Source organism: Lissotriton vulgaris, chromosome 5 (assembly GCF_964263255.1).
Source record: "Lissotriton vulgaris chromosome 5, aLisVul1.2, whole genome shotgun sequence".
Classification (NCBI taxonomy): Eukaryota; Metazoa; Chordata; class Amphibia; order Caudata; family Salamandridae; genus Lissotriton; species Lissotriton vulgaris.
The window spans coordinates 1,143,325,455-1,143,350,319 of NC_141693.1; the positions used below are offsets into that span (position 1 = coordinate 1,143,325,455).

Genomic DNA, 24,865 nt, shown 5'->3' on the forward strand with positions numbered 1-24,865 from the left:
GGGGAAGACAATTGCCAAGTAACACGAACCATACCAATTGTCAGGCAGTTTTACATAGGCATTTCTTCCACATACAAAATATACATTAGGAATAGCTTGCATCTCTTTCATAAAATCTTTCGTATTGTACTCTAACCTAAAAGCATGTTCACAATTAACTTCACCTACAAATACACTCTCATAATATGTCTTGCTTCGAGTTAAACATAACTTTCCTTTCTGCGTTCTATCCAAAGCTATTGGACCATTGCTACCCTTCTTCTTGTGTGCTTTTTCTTCTTCGGTCCAATCAGTTTTCCACTGTCCTGACATTTTTAGAATCTTCTGCCTCCTGTATCTATCATCTACTTGTCCAATGAATTTCTTCTCTATCTCTGACACTTTGCAAGTCAGATTATTTCTGCGTGCATATGAAGTATCTAATGTATCCCAAGGAAGAAAGAATTTTGCCAATCTATCTTCCTTTTTATAGTAGTCCCACTTATTCATTTGTTTATAATTCGGGACTTCAGGCAGTACCGAATCATAATTTGAAAAGTAGTACTCGAACCCTTCTCTACCATAAAATATACTGAGCAATAAACTACATGTTATCCCATAAGTCAGTGGGAGATGATGATATCTGATACCTTCATCTACAGAAGCCGGCAATTGCATACAAACATAGCAATCTTTGGCCTCCATGGCATCGATATACTCATACAATAGCTTGGCATATGCGTTTGATCTAAAATTTCCCTGCGACTCGTCTACGTGTAATCTACGAGCTTCATTTGCCAGTAACGCCTTTTCACGGATTACATTGCTCTCCTCCTTCTTCCTAACAAGAGCAGGTTTCAAAGTCGTTACAGGCTTTACATCTGTTGTCTCCTTTACGCTTGTATGTCCTACTATGTATGATATGGTAACTACTGTAATAATAAGAAAAATTACTACTGCTATTAGTGTACCTATTATGCATTTGGCTTTTCGGTTTGGGTTGCCGTTCTCCATGTTATCAAACAGCGTAGCTCTTTCTTTCTCGTGAAAATTTTTTCCCTTTCAAGTCTTTGTTTCTTTATTCGATTTCTCAGTCTATGAAGCACTCTTAATCAACAAAAGTCTCTTTCTCACAACAATGTCTTTTTATCTTTAGCAACAGACAACCCTAACCCTTCTCCGTCCTCTAAATGTAATCCCTAATTTTATTCTTCTTTCCACTCGGCTCTAGGTTATCTTCTTCTTTATAGCTTAAACACAAAAGTCTTTATGCATCCACAATGATTCTCGTACCTGCAGCTTTAATAACATATTCCAATAGTTCCAAACGGATGACTTTTTCTTCTTGTGCTGGTATTTGATGTCCAAAAGTCGGAAAATCTAATCGATTTAGCACTAGGTCTTTGATCCGACTTAGGTAAAGGGGAATGGGAAGTGTGAAAGTCAGTAACCCCTCAGTCTCGATTCCAGGCGTCAACATCCATATCTCCACTGCCACAATCGGATCGAGATTGATCACCTGCACTTCTCTCACTCTCCCAGATCTCTGTCCCCAAGACATCTGCTAGATAAGTCCACTCAGGGGTGGCGTACCTTCTGCAGGGCACACGTACCCTTCTTGATCTTCTCGGACTCTCAGAACCTGAATCCGTAGCTTCTTCGTCTTGATCTGAATCTTCAGCGATCGGGACAAGGGTGCTCTCTGGATTTGCTCTCAAGGTTGACCCTCTCCTTCTTTCCGGCCAACTAGCTTCTCCATTCCCTGTCCTCCTGTTCCTTGTTCTTGGACTCGTCTCTTGATCACTCACAGCTTGTTCGATATCTGACTCGAACTCCCAGCTACTTTCCTCTTCTGAGACAGCTTCGGTCTCACTGGTGTCTTGACCATCATCAGCCTGCTCCGACACAGGTTCAGCCTCTTCAATCACCTCTACAGCTTGACTTTCCCTCTCTGTGGCTTCTCCGCTTTCTGCTGGATTTTCATCCGAGAGAGGAGCTGTTTCTTCCAGAGGTGCTGGCACTCTTCGGGTGTGTGAGGCGTGTATCCAGTTGGGCAAGCCTCCACACTTTACTGCAGTGTTCGTAACTAGTATGACTTGGAATGGTCCTCGCCAGCGCACGTCTAGACAGTTCTTCCTGACATGCTTCTTCACCAGGACCCAGTCCCCTGGACACAGGTCATGGCACAGGTCTTGTGCTGATGGAACCTCTGCAGCCTGGACCTGGAGGGACACAGAATGAATGGCATCAGATAGTCCCTTGCAGTAGTCCAAGATCAAATCGTCTGTGATGTTCAACAATGCTGCAGTCGGAACCGATGGCAGTCTCATAGCTCTCCCCATTAGCACCTCGTGTGGAGAGAGACCTGTCCTTCTATCTGGTGTGCTACGTACGCTCATAAGAACCAATGGAAGTGCATCAGGCCAACTCAGGGATGTCGATGAACAAACTTTGGCAAGTCTGGATTTAATTATGCTGTTGATTTGCTCTACGATCCCTGAAGCTTCTGGTCGATAACTGCAATGGAGCTTCTGATCGATACTCAAAGCTGAACATAGCATCTTCACTATTTCGCTGTTGAAATGAGTTCCTCTGTCCGATTCCAAAGAGGATGGCACCCCAAACCTCGGTATTAACTCTCTAAGCAACAATTTTGCTACTGTGAGTGTATCGCACCTACGTGTAGGATAAGCTTCAACCCATCTAGAAAATATACAGACAATCACTAAAACGTATCTGAGTCGATTGCATTTGGGCATTTCAATAAAATCCAGCTGCATTCTATTGAAAGGCCCCCCAGACCTCCCTATGTGACTCAATGTGACTGGTGTTCTTTTCCCTACGTTTAGTTGCTGACAGATCGCACAACGCTGACATACTGCTTCTGCCGCTACTCTAAACTTCGGATTAAACCACGTTTGTCTGAATACTCTCACCATAGCATCTCTACCTATGTGTGCTGGTCCATGCAATTTCCTTGCCATTGGACTAACAAGTTCGTTAGGTAAAACTGCTCTCCCATCTGCAGAAATCCAAAAATTAATTTCACTTTTAGTACATCCAGCTGTTTCCCAGCCCTTTTTCTCATCATCTGGTGCATTTTCCTGAACACACTTTAATTCGTCCCACGTATCCACAGTGTCTAACAACATAGTCAAATCAGTTCTTTCTTGTATCCCCCCCACTTCTACATTGGTGTGAGAATACCCCTGTTCTGCACAATAACGTGCTACCTCGTCTGCGTATCGGTTGCCTTGCGACACAAAATCTACATTCTTTGTGTGCGCGGCACATTTGACAACTGCGATAGCTGTTGGTCCTTGTAATGCTTCTAACAATAATCTCACGAATTCTCCATTCCTAATGGGAGAACCCGAGGAGGTCATGTAACCTCTTTGAGACCACAACTGCCCATAGTCATGAACTACCCCGAAACCATACTGGCTATCGGTGTATATGGTGACTCGAATTTTGTTGCCTGCCAAACAGGCACGGGTCAAAGCAATGATTTCAGCTACCTGAGCGGAATGTACTCCTTCCAGGCAGGCGGCCTCCACAACTCCCGTAATTGTACAAACTGCATATGCTGCTCTCAGCTGACCAATATCGTCTCTTACGCATGAACCATCAACAAAGAATATTTCATCGGGGTCAGTCAATGGCTCATCTACGATATCTGGTCTCGGTTTGGTGCATAGTTCAGTCACATCAAGGCAGTCATGATCTGTACAAATTTCATCATCAATATCACTTGGAAGTGGCATCAAAGTAGCAGGATTCAAAACAGAGCATCTCTTCAGGGTCACATTTTCAGCAGCCAATATGACTTGCTCGTAGCGTGTGAGCCTGCTATTCGTCAGATGCTGAGTCTTGGTCCTGGTCATTAACAATTCCACAGAATGCGGTACGTACACCACTAACTGATGTCCCATAACCACACTTTCACATCTCTCAATGCTGACACCCGTTGCAGCAACGGATTTGAGACATCCGGGCAACGCTGCGGCTACTGGATCTAATGTAGCCGAAAAATACGCCACTGGTCTACGCGCATTTCCGTGTATCTTGGCCAAAACTGCTAAAGCGCAACCTTCTCTCTCGCAGCAGTAAAGCAAAAATGGCTTCTCATAGTCAGGCATTCCCAAAGCCGGGGCACGACACAAGTCCTCCCTCAGCTGCAAAAATGCCATCAAACAATCTTTGTCCCATGGTACCGGATCACTCACTCCTTTGTGCGTCAGTTGTAGTAACGGTTTTGCCTTCAGTGAAAAGTTGGCTATCCACTGCCGACAATAACCGACCATGCCTAGAAACATCCTGACTTCTCTTTGTGTTTTAGGCGCGTTCATTTTCATGATCGCCTCTATTCTGTCTGGAGACACCTTCCGTTTTCCCTTTTCAATCCTATGGCCCAAGTATTGCACTTCGGTCAGACAATACTGCAATTTACTTGGAGACACCTTGTGTCCGTTCTCGGCCAAGTGATTTAATAAGGTGATGGTGTCTGTTTTACAAGCTTCCTCAGTTTCTGACGCCACTAGGAGATCGTCTATGTACTGGACCAGAACCGAGTTCATGGGCAGCACTAGACTTTCAAGATTTTTCTTCAGCAGCTGGTTAAAAATCGATGGGCTTTCTGTATACCCCTGGGGAATACGACACCATGTTAAAACGCGATTTTCCAGCTTAAAAGCGAACAGATACTGGCTCTCCTCATCTAAAGGAATCGAAAAGAAAGCCTGGCACAAATCTATCACTGTGAACCATTCAGCTTGGAACGGTATCTGAAACAATATCACTGATGGATTCGGTACCACTGGACAACATGAAACAACGATATTATTAATCTTTCGAAGGTCCTGCACTATTCTGTATTTTCCACTAGGCTTCTGCAAACCCATAATCGGGGAGTTACATGGACTTCCCACGATCTCCTTCAGTATTCCCTGTTTAATCATGGATTCGATCACAGGCTTTATTCCTGCAATCGTCTCCGCTGTCAACTTATATTGTGGTGTTCTTGGATATTCGGCGTTGGGCTTTACCATGATCTTTACCGGTTCTACTCCTTTGATCAGTCCTATTTCTTCTCCAGTAAAATCCCACACCTCAGCTGACACAGTCTCCTTCAAATCCTGTGGAAGCTCCTCCACCGTTAGGGTAGGATATAGTTCCACGCATTCCTGCGAGTTTACAACCTTAAAATCGGCATCATCATCATTAGTCTGCACTTCTACTCCTTCAGGTGTGCAATATATTGTGCAGTTTAATTTACACAACAGATCTCTTCCTAGCAGACACACAGGACTAGAATCACAAATCACAAACTGATGTTCATCACTGTAATTCCCTATTTTCACTGACACTGGTTCTGTCAGAGGATTCGTCATTCTCCTATTTGCGACTCCTACCACCTGGATCGTCTCTCCTGACATTAGCAGACCTGGGACTACCGCTGATCTCAAAGTGGATCGAGTGGCCCCCGTATCCACCAAAAAGGTCGTAGGACATCCAGCTACTTCAGCTTCCACGTATGGTCCTCTCTGATCTACTTCCAGGGCTGCTCCTAGAGTACAGTCTTCTTCTCTATTCACTCGTTGTCCCGTAAGAGGATCAACGTAGTAGCATTCTTCTCCTCCTACGAACAGTGGCAGTTGTCTATAGGTTTTCCCTCCATTTGCAATGCGAGGCGGTTGAGGGAATGGGGCTCGAGGAGTCTGAGTCCCCCCTTTGATAAGCTTTCCCTTTGGGACTGCTGTTCCCTTTATCATGCTGGTTTGAACCTCATCCTCCTCCTGTTCTAATTCCCCCGTCTCGACATTATATGGACACTCGCGTCTCCAATGTCCCACCTCGTTACACTGATGGCACCTCGTTGTCTTTTTCAGTATCGCGATATCTATCCTCGGTCTCGGTCTTTCCTCCTCATCTCTGCTTTGATTATTCTGTTTCTTTCCTAGTGTTCCTGTTCCCTGTTGTCGCTGTCCACCCTTTCCAGCTGATTGCATCTGCACTAACATCAGCTTCTCCTTAAGTTTCTTTGCTTTCGAATCTATTTCATTGCTACAGTACCTCGCATACCTCAGAATCTCATCTAAAGGTTTGTTTTGCCAACAGATCAAATGCTGTTGAATCATCAAGCTTATGTCCGGTCTCAATCCCAGGACGAACTTCGACACAAACTGTCCTATGTCTTTGGGATCCATCACATCCAACCCACTGTACTGTTTGAATGCTTTCAGCAATCTCTCATAGAACTCGTGAACGGTCTCTTTAGGTTCCTGAGTTGTTCGATCTATCTTAACCCAGTCTATGTCCTGCACCGGCACTTTCTCTTTTAACCATGCAATTACCCTCTCGTATTTTTCCATGACTCTCTCTGATGGACCATTTGTCTGTGCATCCCTCGCGGGTTCACAAGTGGGCCATTCGATACTAAGTTTGCATGCCGTCCACAAATCTCCGGGTACTACGATATCAAACAGAGTGTTCAAATCGATCCACAGCACCTTAGAGATCTTCACAAACCTCTCTACCTGTTTATACCACTCAACGGGGTTCTCCCTTAGCTTTGGAAAGGAATTGGTAAATGCCGCTAAATCCCCCCTACTCCAGGGCACATGCACGTAGCTTCCGTTCGCGATTTCTCGCAAAGGAAAAGCTTCCATTCGCATTAGCTCTCCATCCGGGGACCTCGTAAGTGTACTCCTTCTGACGGATCCCCTCTTGGACCATCTTTCCTCCCATTTATCCAAATCCCTCCATACTCTGATATTCAGGATCAGTTCCTTTATGTGTACTTTCAGCCCAATCGTCCTACGCTCATCTAGATCCTGATCCGTGCAATTTAGCCTATGGTTACCCTGTAAAGCTTTAGTTCGTGAAAGGTCTATCATATACCTGTTTGCCAAATTAGATAAATTTTCATGAACTGACCTCGCCTTTCGAGTAACATCTTTAGACATATACAGTATTTCATCCGGTTCATACAGCTCTATCCTTTCCATTGGCAATGTGCCGTCTATTATGTCCTCCAAATCTGATTTTAAACTCATTACATCAAGCCGTTTTGCTTTTATCTCAGCTCTCAGTACCTCACTCCTAGGTGGTTCTTTTACATCCCTCTCACCCCCACTACGAGTCCTACGTCTGAGCACAGGTGAGTTATGAGGCGTCCTTCTTGCTTCTCTTTGTTCCCACCTCTCTAGATCCCAAGCTTTCCCATCTTCCCTTGGGGTATGGTGGAACAATGATCTATCCCCCATCACTGCATCCTGTCTTTTCGGATCGGACTCTTTAGGTGCGAGATAGGATCCTCCGTTCTGTTCTAAAGCACTGCAACTCCCTTGCTGTCTGGTGTCGCTCAATAAACGATAGGGTCCTTCACGGTCCTCCATATTCCCGCGATCTCGTCCGTGATCACCGGATGTATGGCGAGACCCTTCGCGACTCCCTATACTCTCGTGACTCCAATGTCGCACGTTTTCTCCCGGGGCATGGTGAGTGCACCTGAAACTGTCTCGGTATTCCTGCGTCTTTCGTTCCCCCTCACTAAAGATGAGGCGAGGCACTCCCCCACACCCTGCACTCCTGTCGTCGCACATTTGTCTACTGCCACTGGTGGTATGGCAAGTATCTCCTTTGCTTCCTTGACTCCCTCTTTCCCACTCCGGGCTGCTTTCGCCAGCTCCGCAGTGAGAGAGGATCCTGTTATCCTGATCTCTCCATTCTGCTTCTGTTTCTAATCTTTTATTTTGAGTCTCTTCGGCAGCATCCCATTCTTTCAAATACTCCCTTAATTCCTTAAAGGATTTCGGTTTCGGTCCCCTCAAATCCATATGTCCTCTCAGACCCCCCTGTTCTATCAAGGGACCTGTTGCTGAATCCAATGGGGTACTCCGACTCTTTGGTGCTAGCAACTGCCTTTGGGAATTGATCGTATTATTCCTACTCTCCATCTCTGCCCTTTCCCTGTCCCATCGTGCCTGTTCCTCCTGCTGGGCTCCCTCTGGGTTGTAGATTGACACTATAGGACCTATGGTGACGGGTACTTGTAGAGCATCCGGCAATTGATATGACCTCGCATGCTCCGTTTCGGGCACCTTCTGGACCACGAATCTTCCTACTACTCTCTGTATGGGACTAGATTGAGATACTTCCTCACCTTTCTTGGGATCCCACTCTGATGTGGGGAGCGATTTATATTCCCCCCACCTAGCCCCGTCCCCTTGCTGTAGTTCGGGACTTTCGGCTTCTCTGTTGTACGGAGGTGGTCTATCTAATAATAGCCTCTCTATCAGATCCTCATCCGGCTCGCTATCCTCATCTTCTTCTAGAGGTTTCTTTTCTCCCGTAGTCTCTAGCATTGTGAACAGTTTGTCTGCCTCTATCTTTTGCACCCTCCACTTTTTAGCTTCATCGTCCCATTTAGCATCCTGCACTGCTTTTACCGATCGTCTCACTCTTTCTTGGCGTCTATTCAAGCTCTTTTCGTGTGCTGCTCTAAACCATGCACTAAGGGCTTCGAACTGTGTTGGCCTCGGTAGAGGTCTCGTTGCAAGCATTACTGCTTTCAGCTGGTTCAGTACTTCTAATTTAAACGTCCCGTATCTCGGGAACGTCAGTTCCTTATTCCCTTCTGTTAGCTTATTCCACTCGGAGATCCATAGTATTGAGTGTAACCCTACATTCACAGCCATATGATAAGCTGGTGTGCCTTCTGGTGGAGCTTCTTCCCCTGCATACAAGTTTCCTCTATCTCTCTTAAAGATCGCCCTTAAACGCTTAAAACACTTCATTTTCAAGAATCTACGATTTTCCTTAATTACTCTTCCTTGTTTACGTCCCGATGACAGACCACCAATCCCTACGCGGCTCTCGCTAACCAGCCTATCCCAGCGCGGTTCTACACCAACCGGCCAATCCCAGCGCGGCTCTACGCTGACGTCACTCGTCCCTTCTGCAGCAGTTCCCCTCCTTTCTCAGCTTGCCTCGCGGTCTTGCATACGTCTCATTCATACGCCGAAAAATGACTACTTCCGTCCAAGCGATCACTTTTCTCTGACTGTACGGCCACAGTCTAACTGTAATTGTCACCTCAACTGACGAGACGTCTTCCTCTCACTTCAGACGCTCGCCTTAACTGATAGGTTACTTACACACAGTAAACGTACGACCAGCGTCCGTTACTCATACACTCACTCAAACACTCCCCCTATCATCGGTCTGCGGGCGATCAATGGTACCTCATGACCCCCTTTAAATGGTAGACAATTACTCTGGGTGTTCGATACACCCGAACCACTTAAGCCCTTCACTGGATCTTAAGATTTTATCCGGTTGCGCGCGCTCACAACCTTCCCTCAATCACACTACAGGCATTCAACTCCGCTTGACATTACAACACAGGTACAACATAAAACACCGCAATCTGGCAAGGCATAACCCTTATACTCACTCTCGACCGACTCTGCTGCTTTTCTCTCGCACCGTCAGCACCTTCTTCGGCAGGGATTCTTCTTCTGGTCGTCGATGACTAGGGACCTTGGGGTAATCTAGACCTGACCTAGGTTGCCTTCCTCAAGAAGAAAACCATCTTTCTCTGCTACCAACTGCGGGGAATGAGATTTTGATACCTTTTCTGATTACCTAGATACCCATCTTATTCTTCTAAATTTGGATCGATTATTTTCTGTCATTGAGTAAAAGGCAAACCCCACATAGGTTAGATCACCCCCATAGACTGACGCAACTCTGAAAAACCACTTACGACTGATAAAGTTTAAAAGTTTAATATAAAATCAGAATTAAGTGCATATACAATCCTCTCAGGATAAGATTCAACAAATATACAGGAACTAAAAGGAACATAAATTCCCTAAAGAACCTAAGTCTACAAAAGAATACGATTAAAGTCAATTCAAGAATCAGCAAATTGAAAAGCATAGACACAAAGTGGTTCCGTTGCGTCATCTACAAAAAGAATAAACAAGTTAAATCTGTCCCTACTCTATGCTAGGTGTCATCCCTACTTCGCAAGTTCCTTACCTAAAAAAGGTGTCAGCAGTTTGACTTCCTAAGAAGTTCAAACTCTCTTAGCCTCTAATGGTAACTTATGTCGAGAAACAGTACCCTCTCTGCCTACCCATCCGCTCTCTAAGGGTCCTCGGCCTACTGCTCTCTTGCGCTCTGTTCCCTTCTGCGCTCTGAGCTCTTGTGCTGCTCTTCTCCATCTGCTCTGAGCTAACTTCTCCCCTGGGTGCTGTCCCTAAATACACAATCACAGTATAGGTGGAACGCCCCTTGACGCCCACCACATGCACATTCACATGATGTCATTCTCTAGGTCTTTCCATAGCTTCGTCTCTTCGCGTAGTCCGTTAAGTTGACCTTGCTTCTTAGACGCCATCTTCGTCTTTGTGCTGGTGACTTCATTGACATTCCAGTTGACACTTTCAGAGCAAAGTCTATCACTTCATCAGAACTCTATTCTTTACGACTGTGTTCGTAACCTCATTTGGTCCTGTGAACGGTCATTTCTAAACAAGACTCAAATTCCAAGCGTCTCTTATCTCACTTAGGCCATAAACTTCGTCTAGCATTGTCACTTGAAATTTAACAAGACCTTTGACTTTAGGCTCGCACGTTTAGATCAAGGCTATTCCCTATTCCCGTGAGCCCACTAAATTTCATGCAGCGGACTACACTCCTGCGAACCCTTGGTCAGTCAGGTTAAAATCACACATGACCAAACTCTTCTAACATTCCTACAAACTCTTCTACACAGTATAACCTTTAACACACATTTATATATAATCGAATTTTAGCAAATCATTGATTATAGCGAATGCATCTTACATAGAATACAACATTATACTCTTATTTCTTACACCGTGCTATATAGTCTGCACATTTCTTCTCTTTACATTTCGTAACGTTTCTCCTCTTTATAATTACATACGTACATCTATTCTGATTTGCACGTTCTGTTGTTCTTAAGCATTTCTACACATTTCTATATTAGCCCACTACGTATACGGGCCTTCTAATCTAAAGTGAATACAAATACATTTCCTACTACATTGGTTACATCGGCTAATTCTACTCTACAAGTGCTACTTCACGTTACAACTTCTACGTTTATGCGATATGCTTATGAATATGGTACAGATATACTTTTTATTCAAATTGCGCTCTCTCAGTTATAATACGATTTCTTAGAGGTGGGTCTTTCAGAAGTCAATATTTGCTTTGTAAGGAGTTCAACCGTTGGGTCTCTGATGTATAGCTCAAGCTAAGTCCTTTCTATGCTTCATCATAGGATATGAACTTCATGGTGGAGCTCATTCCTTTAATTAGATGAATGGGCAGTCCCCGTGACACATGGTCAGTTGGAATGGGGCTCCAGTGAGCTCAATTTGGTGTCTTGAGTAGCAGAGTGGAAGGATTCATCAAGCACCATATGTTGCTGATCGATGCTCATTTCTAAAACAACGTCACAGAAACCCTCGAGGCCCAGGCCAGTGGAAACTAAATATTTACTCACAACAGCCCCTTAGGCGAAATTTAGCACATGCGTTGACAAAACACTGCAATATGCCCTTGGGTCCCAGGCAGATGCTGACAGATAAATGGTAACAAGGGTTTGCTTCTTTGCATCTGCTTAGTATACACTATTGCACTGCTATAGTAGACAGTCCAAATGGTAGAAATGTACAGATGGGTCACTTGTCCATGCGCTTAAAGAGCAGAACTAGTAACTGGGTACAATGCTTGCCTGAAGACTCCTTGTGAGATGTCCCACCGTAAGAAAGACACTCTAGGGGCTCGCCCGGGGCAGGTAACCGATTCTGAGGTCTCTGCCACTTTAATAGGACTGGTGAGACCTAACGGCTGACAGAGCAAACCTGGTCAGCAACAACCTAGAAATTAACTTAAATGAACAGCATCAACGTGCAGTGGAAGTACATTACTAGATACAGTAACCAGCAAAGAACTCCAACGTTATGAAAAAACCATAATGTAGGGTATTTGTATGTGGCTCAAAGTTTGCTGGCTATAAAATACATTCTTTCACTCTAGTGGTGGCAGGCCCAGAAGAAGGCGTCCGCTCTCAGAGCAGGACCCCATCTGAACGAAAGTCAAAGGATGATACGTAGATTTTGACATGAATGCCAAGAGTAATAAGTATTTTGTTACCAACAGTGACCATAATCTTTCACTTGAAGGTGCTCACCAAAGCAAGGCACTTTCAAGTAAGAAAACCCCCACTGGAAAAATCCAAAAGGTGAAAATTCTGAAGCATAGTGAAATGTTAAAAAAACAGAAAAATACAGTAAACACTAGTGGCAAAATTGATATCAGACCCAATGCACACTATTAAAGGTATGTGTTTAAAGAGGTAGCTGATGCCAGGACTTCTTATTCGATGTCTGTTCTCTTTCCTAGATCAATGTACGTGTTCGGGGGCTTCTCCAGTGTCCTGCTGAATGACATCCTGATCTACAAGCCCCCAGACTGTGAGGCATTTCGTAGCGAAGAGCTGTGTGCTGATGGCGGTCAGGGCATCCGGTGCCTTTGGAATAAGGATCACTGCGTGTCCTGGGAGGCGGGACATCCTCAGGGCAGCATCCCCAGAGCCACCTGCTTCCGGAAGTCACGTGAGTATGCAAAACACAGGTCATTATTTCTGCGTTCACTGCAGAATGAAACATGGTCTTACTCCTACTAAGGTCTTTGAATGTCTGTTAATACCTTCAATAAGGGTACACCCCTGCGAGTTATCAATGCTTGCTAACGTTTTTGATCTCAAACCAGGCTTTGAGATTTTATACTATCTTGTGTACATGCTGTCAATATCTTGGCAATTCGAGTAACTGATATGGTCTGTTGTCCTTGGGCCCCACGCTACCTGGATACTACTGTAAGCTGATTGAATTGCGACGCACCTTCATTTGAGGCTCTGACTTTCAGGGGTTTGCAAGGTAGAATATTCAGGACTTATTGTTAAATGTTGGTCGTAGAGGTGAAAACTCAGATTCAGCCAAAAGATTAAATAATACACTCCATTGTGTTTGTTTTATTATCTTATGTTACTTATCTTGGTAGGTAGGAGATAATGAACACTTATGTACACGGAATGCTGACTTTTTCTATCATGTGGCCTCCTTGTTACACAGTGCGCAAGTAAAAATGCAAAGCTTGGGGAGTCTCTGCAAACAGGTTTGTGGGGATGGGATAGGTGATGCATGCTTGGTGTGGGTAAGAAGTGTTATTTTAGTGTTCTTGTACACTGAGGCAGTTGGGGGAGACTTTCCACTTGCTACCAAGTCCTGTTGATGAAGTTTCTAGACTCTGTTCTCAAAGTTAGTTTGTCACAAGGCTATTCCGATCAAACTAACACATGCAGTAAGTGTGTGTCTCCATGCACAGAGATGATGTTGAAAGAGCAGCAGGTAATTATTTTTCATGATGCATTCTTTGGGGTGAGCTGTGCAACATTGCCTCAGTCCTTGTGCCTCTTGCAGTCGCAGCTGGTGTCAGGGCAAAGTTGCAGGGGGGGGGGACAAAACAAAAAACAACAAAAATAAAGTACCCGAATGCCCGCAGCATAACCACTCTTCTGGCTCCACTGTATGCACAGGCTCCCAGACTGCCCTGCAGCCAATCCTAATGCTGCGCTCTTCCTGAGAGCAGCATCCAGATTGGCCTGAGTGAACTGGATTTGCGCTTCCAGAGAGACTGGGAGCCAGTGCCTCCTGTCTCCTACCCAGCAACACAGCTCGGGTTGGAGACCACTTCAATGCGCATGTTCGTTTGGCCGTCCTGAAACAGCCGATCTAACCTACATGCGCACTGACAACAGTGCACCTACCACTCCAGCGCGCACCTATTATTCCCTTGGCCCCGCCCCCTAGACTCAATTATATGGAGAAAAATAAAACAGTAATAAATATGTATAAATATGCTTTTACTTGTTAAGTTTTGTAGCAGGGGGGGGGGGGGGGGGGGGCGTGGTTGTTGACCGCAGCTGGCCTCTTGTCCAGTGAGGCAGGAGCCCTCATTTTACCCTTTCACAGCAGTTGAGCCAGTAGTTCATCCACAATGAGGAAACAGGCTGTTAACTCAACAGGCAGTCTTATCTCTTTTTCCTCAGTTGTCAACAACAGCACTCATTGCTTTGGGAGTATAGTCACAACGCCATCAGAGCCATACTTCCGGTCTCTGGTCCAGTCCTTTCCTCTGTGCTAATGTACAGCGCTCTGACTTGGCTCACAGGTTGTATTCAGAAACATTGACAGTTAGAACCCGATGCGTCTTAGAGCCTATGTCGTGGAATCCATCTTCCCAAAGATGCTCAGGCACTTCGGTTTTCTTGAGTGTGACAGGCACCCCTTAATTTCCTCTTGGTTGTTGCTTTGCTCAACGTTTATGGCCAAATCTGGATGAAGGGATGCACGGTCAGTCCTCTATATTAATGAACGTCTCCTACAGCAGCTGTGCTCTTGGCCACAATTTCTTGTTCATATTCTCCCTCTCAGGCCAGAGGCTGAATTGCCTAAAAGGCCTTGATACTTGGAGAAGACCTGACCATCCTTCTTTACAGACCAATAGATGTCTGCAGCCCCAACTTACCACCTATATTGGTTGACACGAGCACTGCACTCGTTTTCCTAGTCATTCTTGAGGGATGAAAAATACCACTCCCCACCCCTCCCTTCCTTTATCTAAAGATAAGCGTTCCACCTCTCCCACTTGAGAGAACAGTTTGGTCAGATGCTCTGTTGAGCTGTGATACGGACCGGTGTGATGTCCAGGTCTAGATAGATCCTTGCTTGCAATGGAGAGAACACATGTCCTATAAGGGCCTGCAATGTATACATGAGATGAGAAACGATTATTTTCATTGTTAACTACCATTGCCTGAGCAAAAGGTTGCAACTCTAATTTGGGGCTAGGATGCGTTATGCAGCACCAACACTCTACTGTGTATGCCCCCCTATAGAGACGAATTGCTGCTCAGTGTTTGTGGCATTTAGTTTCAGTGTGCAACCCCAAGTAGTGGTGGCTTCAAGTGTCTGCCCAGAATCACCTTGAAGGTATTGAGATTGTTTTCCACCACTCCCTTCCAATGGGTCACTTTCACATCTGCTCTTCTTCGTGGCAGCGTGTAATGCGCGTGCAGGAGGAGAAAAACATCAAGGATAAATGCACGGATCAGAGATTAGTTACCCTCAATCAAAAAAAAAATGTTTTTCTTCTTAAAAAACAAAAAGAAGCAGGCCACACCAGGGAGTTGCATGGAGTCTATCGATCACAGCTCCAATTCCGTGTCTCGGCTCAATTTCAATGAAAAGCCGAGCTAGGGTGGTGCATGGAGGAAAAACCACACTGGTGGTGGAGGAGGTAACCAACCTTTCTGGAGGGACTATGAGGTTTTTTAGCCACAGGTCCATCGTAATGGTTGTGTCAGTGGGGTTTTTCCGCAGTGAAAGTCCTAGAACTTAACTTGTAGTGCTGGCTCAGGCGTAAGGACTGACAATTAACCTGCTTCAGTTCTCCTTCCGGGGTAGGCTGTTTTTCTTACTCTTCATTACCTCTATCCAGGTCTAAGACTAGTCTACATACATTCAGGCTGCAGAATAACACCTAATCTAGAATACAATTGGTTCTGTCAGGTGCAAAAATATTTCTTGAGGAAATAGTATTACTCAAAATCTGTGTCCTTTAGATCGCGACAAACAATTACTTCCTGCCGCTGTAGCACTGCAATCCGCTATTAATAGCGGAAATAATTGTTTGTCACGATCTAAAGGATACAGAGTCCAATTTTGATCAAATGTTTGAGACTTGAATCACACAGCCGCTACACTAATAGAACTTAGTCTGACTTAGTGAAGAAGACACCGGACTCCTGCTAGGACAACAGCCCTATCATTGAGAGTGACCACAATGGTACCCCACAAGCCCTCCTGTGCTTGATTAGGCTGTCCAATTTCTGTCCAAGTCCTGATGAAGACCCGCACGGACACCCCATTAGTGCAGACCTTGGGTTGAAACGTCGACAATCTGAACCATGGACCAGTTGAGATACCCTGCGATGAGACTTATTAATTCAGTCCGCAGAGTGTTCTGAAATATTGTGTTCTCTGGCCACCACCCCCACCTTTCCTTCCCCAATCACCACAGCACTGAGCACCAAATGTCACTTTTGTCACATATTACTTGTCACAATGTATATATTCTCTAACAGCCTTGCAAATGTAAATTTGGGTATTTCTATGAATGAAGCAATTTATAAAAGCTCTTAAATACCCTGTATGGTTTGTGTGTGTATTACAATTGATTTTTCATTGTATGTAGAGTTTTTTGAGTAATCCTATTCCTCAAGAAATATTTTTGCACCCGACAGAACCAATTGTATTCTAGTACATGATTGCCCAGGTTCTGAGGGATCCTGGGTTACCCCATTGTGTACAAATTATGCAGAATAACACCAGCACATGCTCCCGACAATCCTCACGATAAGTATTTGTAACCATGTTTCGGACGGCTCAGGAGCTGGAGAGGTTGCATCTGCACCTACCTTAGCCGTGAACGGGAATTACAACTTTAACCTCAACGCACAGTCCAAAGAGTGTTGGCCGCAACTCAGCGCTTTTCTATTTTCCAACAGTTATTAAATCATACCCAACTGGCCTATTTTTTTTCATTCATTTGGGACGACTTCAGTGGAAAATTGATTGAAAAGTTAAGTGGGTCACTTTTTTTCTTAGAGGCACAAGTACAGTACGTAACATGAAAGTGTAGGAAAAGACGCCAGGGACCTTCTGATACACCAGGCTGCATTTTATTTTATTTTTTTAAATTGAGGTCCTTCTCAATTTTCGAGGGCTCCCTGTTTGCAATGCGCTTGAAGCTGCATGAATGAAACTACGAAGTACTGGCCTTCTCTGTTAGTCCTCAAAAGAACAATACGAAAAAATATACCAAGCCTACTAACCATCTTTGCACTTTAGTATTGCCTACTTAAACATGTTTGCCATATGGTGTGTATGTTAACAGTTGTTCAACGCCAACCTCACACTTACAGTCTCAAATCAAAGCAATCGCATGTAATTAGGTGGAAAGCTGTGCCGAAAATGAAAAAAAAACTAGTCTGGAAACCCATAAATTGTGGAGAGGACATGGCCATATGAAGTAGAGTTATGCGGAGCTCACCCATGATCAGCAGCGCCTTTGACAATTTGCCCATGGTCTGCCTGTAAATTTTATTATTTTCAGAAAGTCAGTCCCAAAGACAAATTGACAAAGAAAATGGACAAGTGGAGCTATTCTGACTTGCTTTATTGGTCACATAGAAGATAGTTTGGTGGGTAATGCACCACCTCTATAAATGTGTATATCTATCAAGTTGCAAAATATTGTACTAGCAAAATTGCTCAGTAGTTAACACACTTATTGCAGAGATCTGTGTGTGAGCTTGGTCACAAGTGCGACTCATCTTAAAGTAGCAAAGAGGGTTACGGTGACATGCATCAATAAAACGTTTTGCGATTCCTTATTAGCGATTTTTAAGGAATCGCAAATAAGGAATCGCAAAACGGGATGCATGATATAAATTGCATAATATTTGCGATTCGGCAAAAATCGCAATTTTTACCAAATCGCAAATATTATGCGAATTTCAATTTGCGATTTCGCAATTCCCATTGATTCCTATGGGCCAAAAGGCCCATAGGAATCAATGGGAATAGCGAATTTGCAAATTGAAATTCCCAAACTGTTGATGCATTCCATGGGTGCAGGGGGGGTCCTTTGGACCCCCCCCCTGCACCCCTGAAATGTATTTTGGAGTGCATGTTTCAAACATACATGTCCTAAGGACATGTGTGTCTGTAACATGACAGTGTTTTTAAATGCAAATTAGAGCATTTTAACACATTTTCGCAAATTACCACGAGGTCCAACCTCGTGGTAATTTGCACCCCAGATTTGCGAATTCGCAATTTTAAAATTATTCATGCATTGCTTTTGAGGAATCGCAAATTTGCGATTCCTTAGAAGCAATCGCATTTTTCGAATTCGCTAAAAATAGCGATTTTCCCAAAAATGCATGATGCATCTCAAAACATGATTTTGCATTCGCAAACGGCCGATTTTAGCGAATCGCACCGTTTGCGCATGCAAAAATCGTTGATGCATGTTGGTGTTAGTGCTCTTGCTGCAGAGCACTGCATGTGACTAGCCTGTTACTGCTTGGTATCCTTTGTATAATAGCTGCACTTGCAAAGATCCTTGTTTAACCTGCTGGCCGTAGATTACACTTCGTGATTGCAAGCTGCAAGGCATGAGACTGAATACTTCAGTCTTCAACTATTTTTTCCATTATTTTAAGCTCAGTAAATAGACTTTATAAGTTTGGGCAAGCAATTATTATTATGTCTGAAAAAATGTCAGCTTGCATTTAGGGCTACATAAACGTTCATTATTGGTTTCTAATAGGAACCTAATCCGCACCCATACAAAGTTCAAACAGATTTTGCACAAAGAAATCACATTTCCAGGCCTTAGGATCCAGCAACACACCAACTGTTGCAGGCCGCTTCCTGCTAATGCCCCCTGCCTTCAATGAACTTAGAACACAGTTTTCTGGGACAATCACTGCTTTCCACAGATGCCTACACTTGCTCACAATTTAACATAACGAGTGTTATTCTCCCGGCTGCCCGAACATTTTTTCTGTGATTTCTGACTGTTTCTGATTTCGAATTTGGCGGACGAGTTACTCTGTCCGCCTTAGTCAGGGTGACCAGAATTTTAAAGCCAAAAACCGGGACATTTCCAAAAAATAGAAGGGCTGCAATTTTACTTCAACCCAGCGCACAGAATTACAGCCCTCCTTATCAGAGAATTACAGAGGCAGTGAGAACGTACATAAAATGCCATTTTTGAAGCCAGTAGCATGCTTGTTAATCAAATTGCTTTTGTAGAACAGCTGTTAACTATCTCTGCTTTGCAAAACATAAAAATATACCTCAAATCTTTTTCAGCCGACCCTCTCTAAAAACCGGGACGTGAGCTTAATTTCCTGAAATCTGCCAGGACAGCTGGCGAAAAACCGGGATGGTCAGGGCAAATCCAGGACACCTGGTCACCCTAGCCTTAGTACAAGTGCCATACGATATAATGGAATTGTAAAATTGCGTACGGTCTATCCTTCATGTTTTGATAGAGTAGCCCCCCCACAAACATGTTAATTAGGCTCCATATTAAGCCTGGCAGAGTTCAGAGAACTCAGAGAAGTGACAAAAAAACTCAGCCAAGCTACGCGGAGTTCAGTGAGCCTCAGAATGAGTTACCTCGTGCCATTTGCAATGTTTTTTTTGGTGCCAGGTGTTTGTGACGTGCTGTAAAATCTGCGCAAATGACTTCTCACACAGTGCAAGAGGGTGCAACTTCTTTTTGCCACTCCAATAGAAGTTCTACTTGAGCGTTTGCTTCCTCAGTGTAATGGAAGGTTAATCAACGGGAGCGTAGGGACCATCCACAACCGCCCGTGTTGAGAAATCTCGCTGGGAAGTGGCCTAGCATTGGCTTACCTCGCTCGTCAATTTACCTTTGACAAGCGAGGAAAAAACTCTGGATTTTTTGGGAAACTCTGGAGTTTTTGGAACTCTGTTAGTTCTGCCGAGCACAGAGTGCGAAAAACTCCGCAAACTCAGGGAACGGAGCCGAGTTCACTGCCCAGGGTAATCTATATCACATAGTGAAGACTAAACTCGCCTGTCTGGTCACCATTAAACATTTCCTTTTCTAACCCATGTTTCCTCAACTGTTACACAAAACAGCGTTTTTTCCAAGAATTCCTTACCAAACACCAACTGTCACTGCCTTTAACACATATTCTATCATTTTTCTCTGCTTAAAAGATCCGAGCATTTGTGCGGATACCTTGGGTGTTTGAAGTGCTAGTTCATCGCGCAAAAATGGTAGCTATGATCAAAACAAGAGGCACTATTAGTTATTGTCACAATGACACGTGCCAACAATTGCTCAATTGCAAAACAGTTGCATCCTACAGTGTTAAAAAAGTGCAATGAAAGCAACAAAGTGGTTACGCACACAATTCTGAGTGGGCACGCTCACACTGGCTTCTTTTCTATTCAGATGACTAATGTAGAGTTTGTAAATAGTTTTGAGGGTAGAATGCTACAACTGTATGTATAAATAAAGTAACATCCCACAGAAAAATGTATATTTACTTACAGAATGAATGATGTGCATAGTTGTTTACTTCTGTGATTCCACAAAAACACTAGTCAGAGCAGTAATGTCAACACAAAAATTGAAGTACAATTTGCAAGCTAGTTATTTCAGATTCTCAGAGATCAGTGAGAAATGTTTAGTGGGGAGAATATTAAGCATCTCATATTAAACATAGTCTTTTGCCCATGACTCTTAATAGTGATGCAACCAGCATAATCTATGTTTAATACCTACCATATAAGATTTGGAGATGATCTTGACTTTATCCACTAAAAAGACACCTGTCTTGATTTTGTTTTTTTATACCCTGTCGGAAGCATCCTTATCCTAAATGGTACAGGAGATATCTAAGCAGAAAAGTGGCATGCTAGAAGATATATTTAGGATCAGGGAATATTCCCAAACAGGGTAAGCTGCATTCAAGGAGACACACTGAGCAATACAGGAGAGGGTTGCTTGGAATATGGATCTAATTTGCCCTCAGAAATGGAGCAATGAAGCACACTGTGACTGTTCCAGACTAGCACTTTACTACAACAGCAGATACGGGCTATGTAGAAATGGATATCTACCTGAGTTTGCAAAGCTTATTTATACAGAAATATCAAGTGCTACCTAAAAAGCAAAAAAAATTGAACATAGTGAAAGGCAAAGAGCTGGTACATGAGAACAAGGTAACACCAAGCACATTTTGGAAACGTGCACCTGCCGCCAGGAGGAACTGAAGGAAACCCTAATAGTAGTCTCAATGCCTCCCCCAAGAAGACCCATATAGATAGAAGCTGACTGTACCCCACTGGTATTTCTTGGAAGATGCATATCAGCCAGGACAAGACTCAGCAACAGCAGGCGAGCTGCAGCGTACGTGAGCTGTTTGAGGTAGAAATCATAGGTTACAAAGAACAAAGAGGAGGAAGATCGAAGCGCAAATGTATTTTTCAAGCACATATCAAATTCCTTCCTGATTCTCCTCAGAAATCAATCATCTCTGGCAACTCGGCTCTTCCAATGCCCCTTGTGCACTCTTTGATCAACTGTCTTCCTTACTGATTCCGGCAGTCTTATCACATTCTCCCATCTCAGATGTATCTGACCTACGTCTGAATGCTGTATTCTGGATGGTGCAGCCTCCTGCAACTAGACTTGTGCTGAAGCATCCCAGACGTAGTTTGGCTTCTACAGCTTTGAAGCTTTACACTGGGTCCCAGTACGCAAACAAATCCTCTATAAGGTTCTTGAACTGGGTTTCAGAGCTTTCTAAGCCACTGCTCCAAAATATTTGACGGCCATATTGTCACCTTTTGCAACCCTCAGAGCCCTCTGATTCTCCCACATGAACCTTCTAAAGCCCCCTCCATTTAGACCTAAAAAACGAGGGGGCAAATCTTTTTCGGTATTAGGAGCTAATTCATGGAACTCCCCACTCCCTCATCTAGTTAGCTTTTCCTGGTTATCAGTTCATAACTTTCAGCACCAGGATGCTCCTGGTGATTGGCAGTGCACATTATAAGTGTTTAATTAATTAATTAATGCACGTTCTTTCACCTCTTTCCAAATGGCTATTTTTCACCATATCTCCCTTGCCACGATATTCACTGCCCCTGAGCGTCATTATAGTTACCTTTATAACTACAAAAGTAGGTTCACCCTGCGCTCGCTGGTCGCAACCATTTTTATAAAGCCTAAAACATATGTATTTACGGTTGGACGCCACTCTATTCTCAGTGCTTCTTTTCAGGCGTTTATGGTCATCACTGGTCTCAGTGGTGTAACAATGAGTCCCCAGAGCCCCGGCAGTACGGGGGCCCTGCGCTCCAGGAGGGCTCCTACAGCACTGTGCACGGGCAGGTGGCCCCTGGCCTGAGAGCTCCTGACTGGGTCCGGTGGACAGGGGCACCCCCACCGTGTAATTCGTAGGGAGGCGCCCCCCCCCAAAGTTTCGTTTGGCATCTGACCGGTCTTGTTTAGTGGACTTTCCACTTTCTGAGCTTCTAAAGAATCATGGAGCCCCCACTCTCCTTTTTGTTGAATTTGTATGAAAAAGAGGACACATGCAAGCCCATACTCTGTAGTCATTATTACATATTTGCTGCTCCCATGTTACTAGGAATTTGGGGCCAGATGTACAATCGTTTTTTGTGGTCGGTCGCAAATGGGTTTTAGGTCAGTTTGCGACTGCAATAAACGTGTGGCCAATGTACCAACCCTATTTTATGAGTCGCTAATCAATTAGCGACTAGCAAAATAGGGTTAGCGACTCGCTATTAGGAGGGGGCGAGCCAAGGGCGTCCCTTCCAAATAGCAAGTCCAGAACCCATGTATGGATGGGTTGGGAATATATGCAGAAATATTTTTTACGTGCAGACAGTGGTCCCAAGGAACGCTGCCTGCCCTTAAAAAATGAACCTAAAAAGTTTCATTTTTATTTTTTAAATGCATCCCATTTTCCTTTAAGGAAAACGGGCTGCATTTAACAAAAAAAAACTGCTTTATTGAGAGAGCAGTCCCATACATGGTGGTCTCCTGATCCCAGCAGGCCACCATCCCTGTGAGTGCTAGCCATTCACAATGGGATAGCAAATTTGGACAACCTCATTGATATTCATGAGGCATGAAATTTGCGACACCATTGGGAATCGCAAACAATGTCTCAGACACTGTTGTACATAGCATTTTGCAACTCGCAAATTACGGCTCACAATTTGTCGCAATTTGCGAGTTGCAAAATGCTATGGTCGTACATCTGGCCCTTGGTGCCTAAATCCCACTCATAAGTCTGCAGCAGTGGCGCCTGGCACAGATCGAGGGTGGCGGAACAGAGGGCAGGGGTAAAGAACAAAAATAAAACGTATCTACTAGTTGCATCTCTCCTCTGTCATCTCTCCGCGCCGTCCCTCCTTTCGGCCAGAACAGGAAGCCTCCAGGCTCCCCTGAGCAATCACAACGCTGCAATGAAACGTTGTGATTGCTCTGAGTGCAGTGGTTTGGCGCTCAGCAAGGGAATGGTAGCCTGGGCAGGTAATGCAGCCTAGGTGGGGAACATGCAAAATGTGCATGTCTGTTTGGCCGGCTCAAAAGGGCCGGCCAAACAATCATTTTGTAGTTACAGAGTGCACACCACTGCTTCCCCCCTGCTCTGCGAGCAGAGCAGCTCCGCCCTGCCCCGTAACAATGCCGATGCAAAAACAAATAAAATGATAATAGCAACGAGTTACTATAATTTTAGTTTTCCATTTTTTACACTGCTGAAAGCAGTGGGGCGACACTCCTCCACCTTAGCGGATGAGCTGCCACTGGTCTGCAGTCCACTATGTCTTCCATCACCCAGTTTGTACAAATTCACCATTCACTGAAGTAATTTTCCAAATTATTTTCTGTTTTGCTTTGTCATACTGAGGGCTGAGATGAATGTGCACAAAATTACGATTTTAGGTTTCGACCTGGCGAGGGGCAAAGCCCCTCCCAGATCGAAAACTATTGTCTACAGTAGGGATGTTTGGACCGCCTCTGTCTATCATTGGCTAGCTCCATAAATGGAGGCTAGCCATTGGGAGACAGAGGCTGTCAATCGCGCTTTCTCCAGAAAACGCGATTCGGGGGCGTTTCTGGTGCTTTTTTTAAGCCCCGCCCCTTTGTCCCGGGCCGCGCTGCGATTGGCTGCCGGCCCGGGACACCCCCGTGACGTCATTCCCGGGCCGCGCTGTGATTGGCTGCCGGCCCGGGACACCCCCGTGACGTCAGCGAATCACAGCGCGGCCCGGGACCTGACTTGTTTCCCTTAGCTTTCGGCATGCTGAGTGTGGGGACGAAAACGGAAATCTATATAAGCCGCTAACTGGAGCCGTACCAGACACGAGGGACGAGATCTCAAGTACGCACGCTTCAGCTGAGGACGGTGCGTACGTAAAACGAGTTACCCTCTGACCCCACCTTGTGCCCGCGCAAGGAATACTAGGTAATGTATTTCTTTAACAGAACGCTGTAGCGATGACTCATGTGATTACCCTCATGGATCGTAACTGGGGCAGCCATCTTGGATTGGTCGCTTAGATATCTTTTATACCTGAAAGAATGCCAATTTACTGGAACATGGTACTTTAAAATAATCGATTTTTAAATGCTACTATTTGAAAATATATAGCAAGATGATTTTAATCTGTGATATATATCAGTGAAGATTTCACCGCTCCAAACGAGCTTCCCACCAAGACACCCAGTGTCTGTCTTCTTTGTCTATGAAAACTTGTTTATCGTGACGTCAGAAGAAGCTATTCTGTAGGTGACCCTTGATGGACACTGAAGAAAGACGGAACTATCTCCAATTTTAATCATGTCCGACTCTGGATCACCCCCTGATATCCCGGGCTTCCTGCGCCTTGAGCACCCGGAGGCGGAGACCTTCCGTGGCAAATTTATGAGGAAAGTTCAGCAGAATCCCTTTGTGCCTATTGGTGAGACCTGAAGGGTATCGGGGTTAGGGTGACATAGATCCAAAATGTAGTATTACTACAGCTTTTTCAAGTTGTTGCAAGTCGAGCTTCAGTAGGGTAACAAGTCCTGGTTATTAGGTATTTTTACGATGTGGCTTGTTTATAAACTGTTATGTCGTCTAGCATAT

At 44.5% G+C, this 24,865-nt stretch overlaps 1 protein-coding gene across 1 annotated transcript in view; it reads left to right on the forward strand.

Moving 5' to 3' along the window:
- Positions 1-24,865, forward strand: part of ATRNL1 (attractin like 1) — a 1,808,663-nt gene that overhangs the window by 781,983 nt on the left and 1,001,815 nt on the right. Inside the window, exon 12 of the mRNA XM_086919594.1 lies at positions 12,427-12,638. Within this exon, the coding sequence (XP_086775720.1) occupies positions 12,427-12,638 (212 nt within the window). The remainder of the gene's footprint in view (positions 1-12,426; positions 12,639-24,865) is intronic.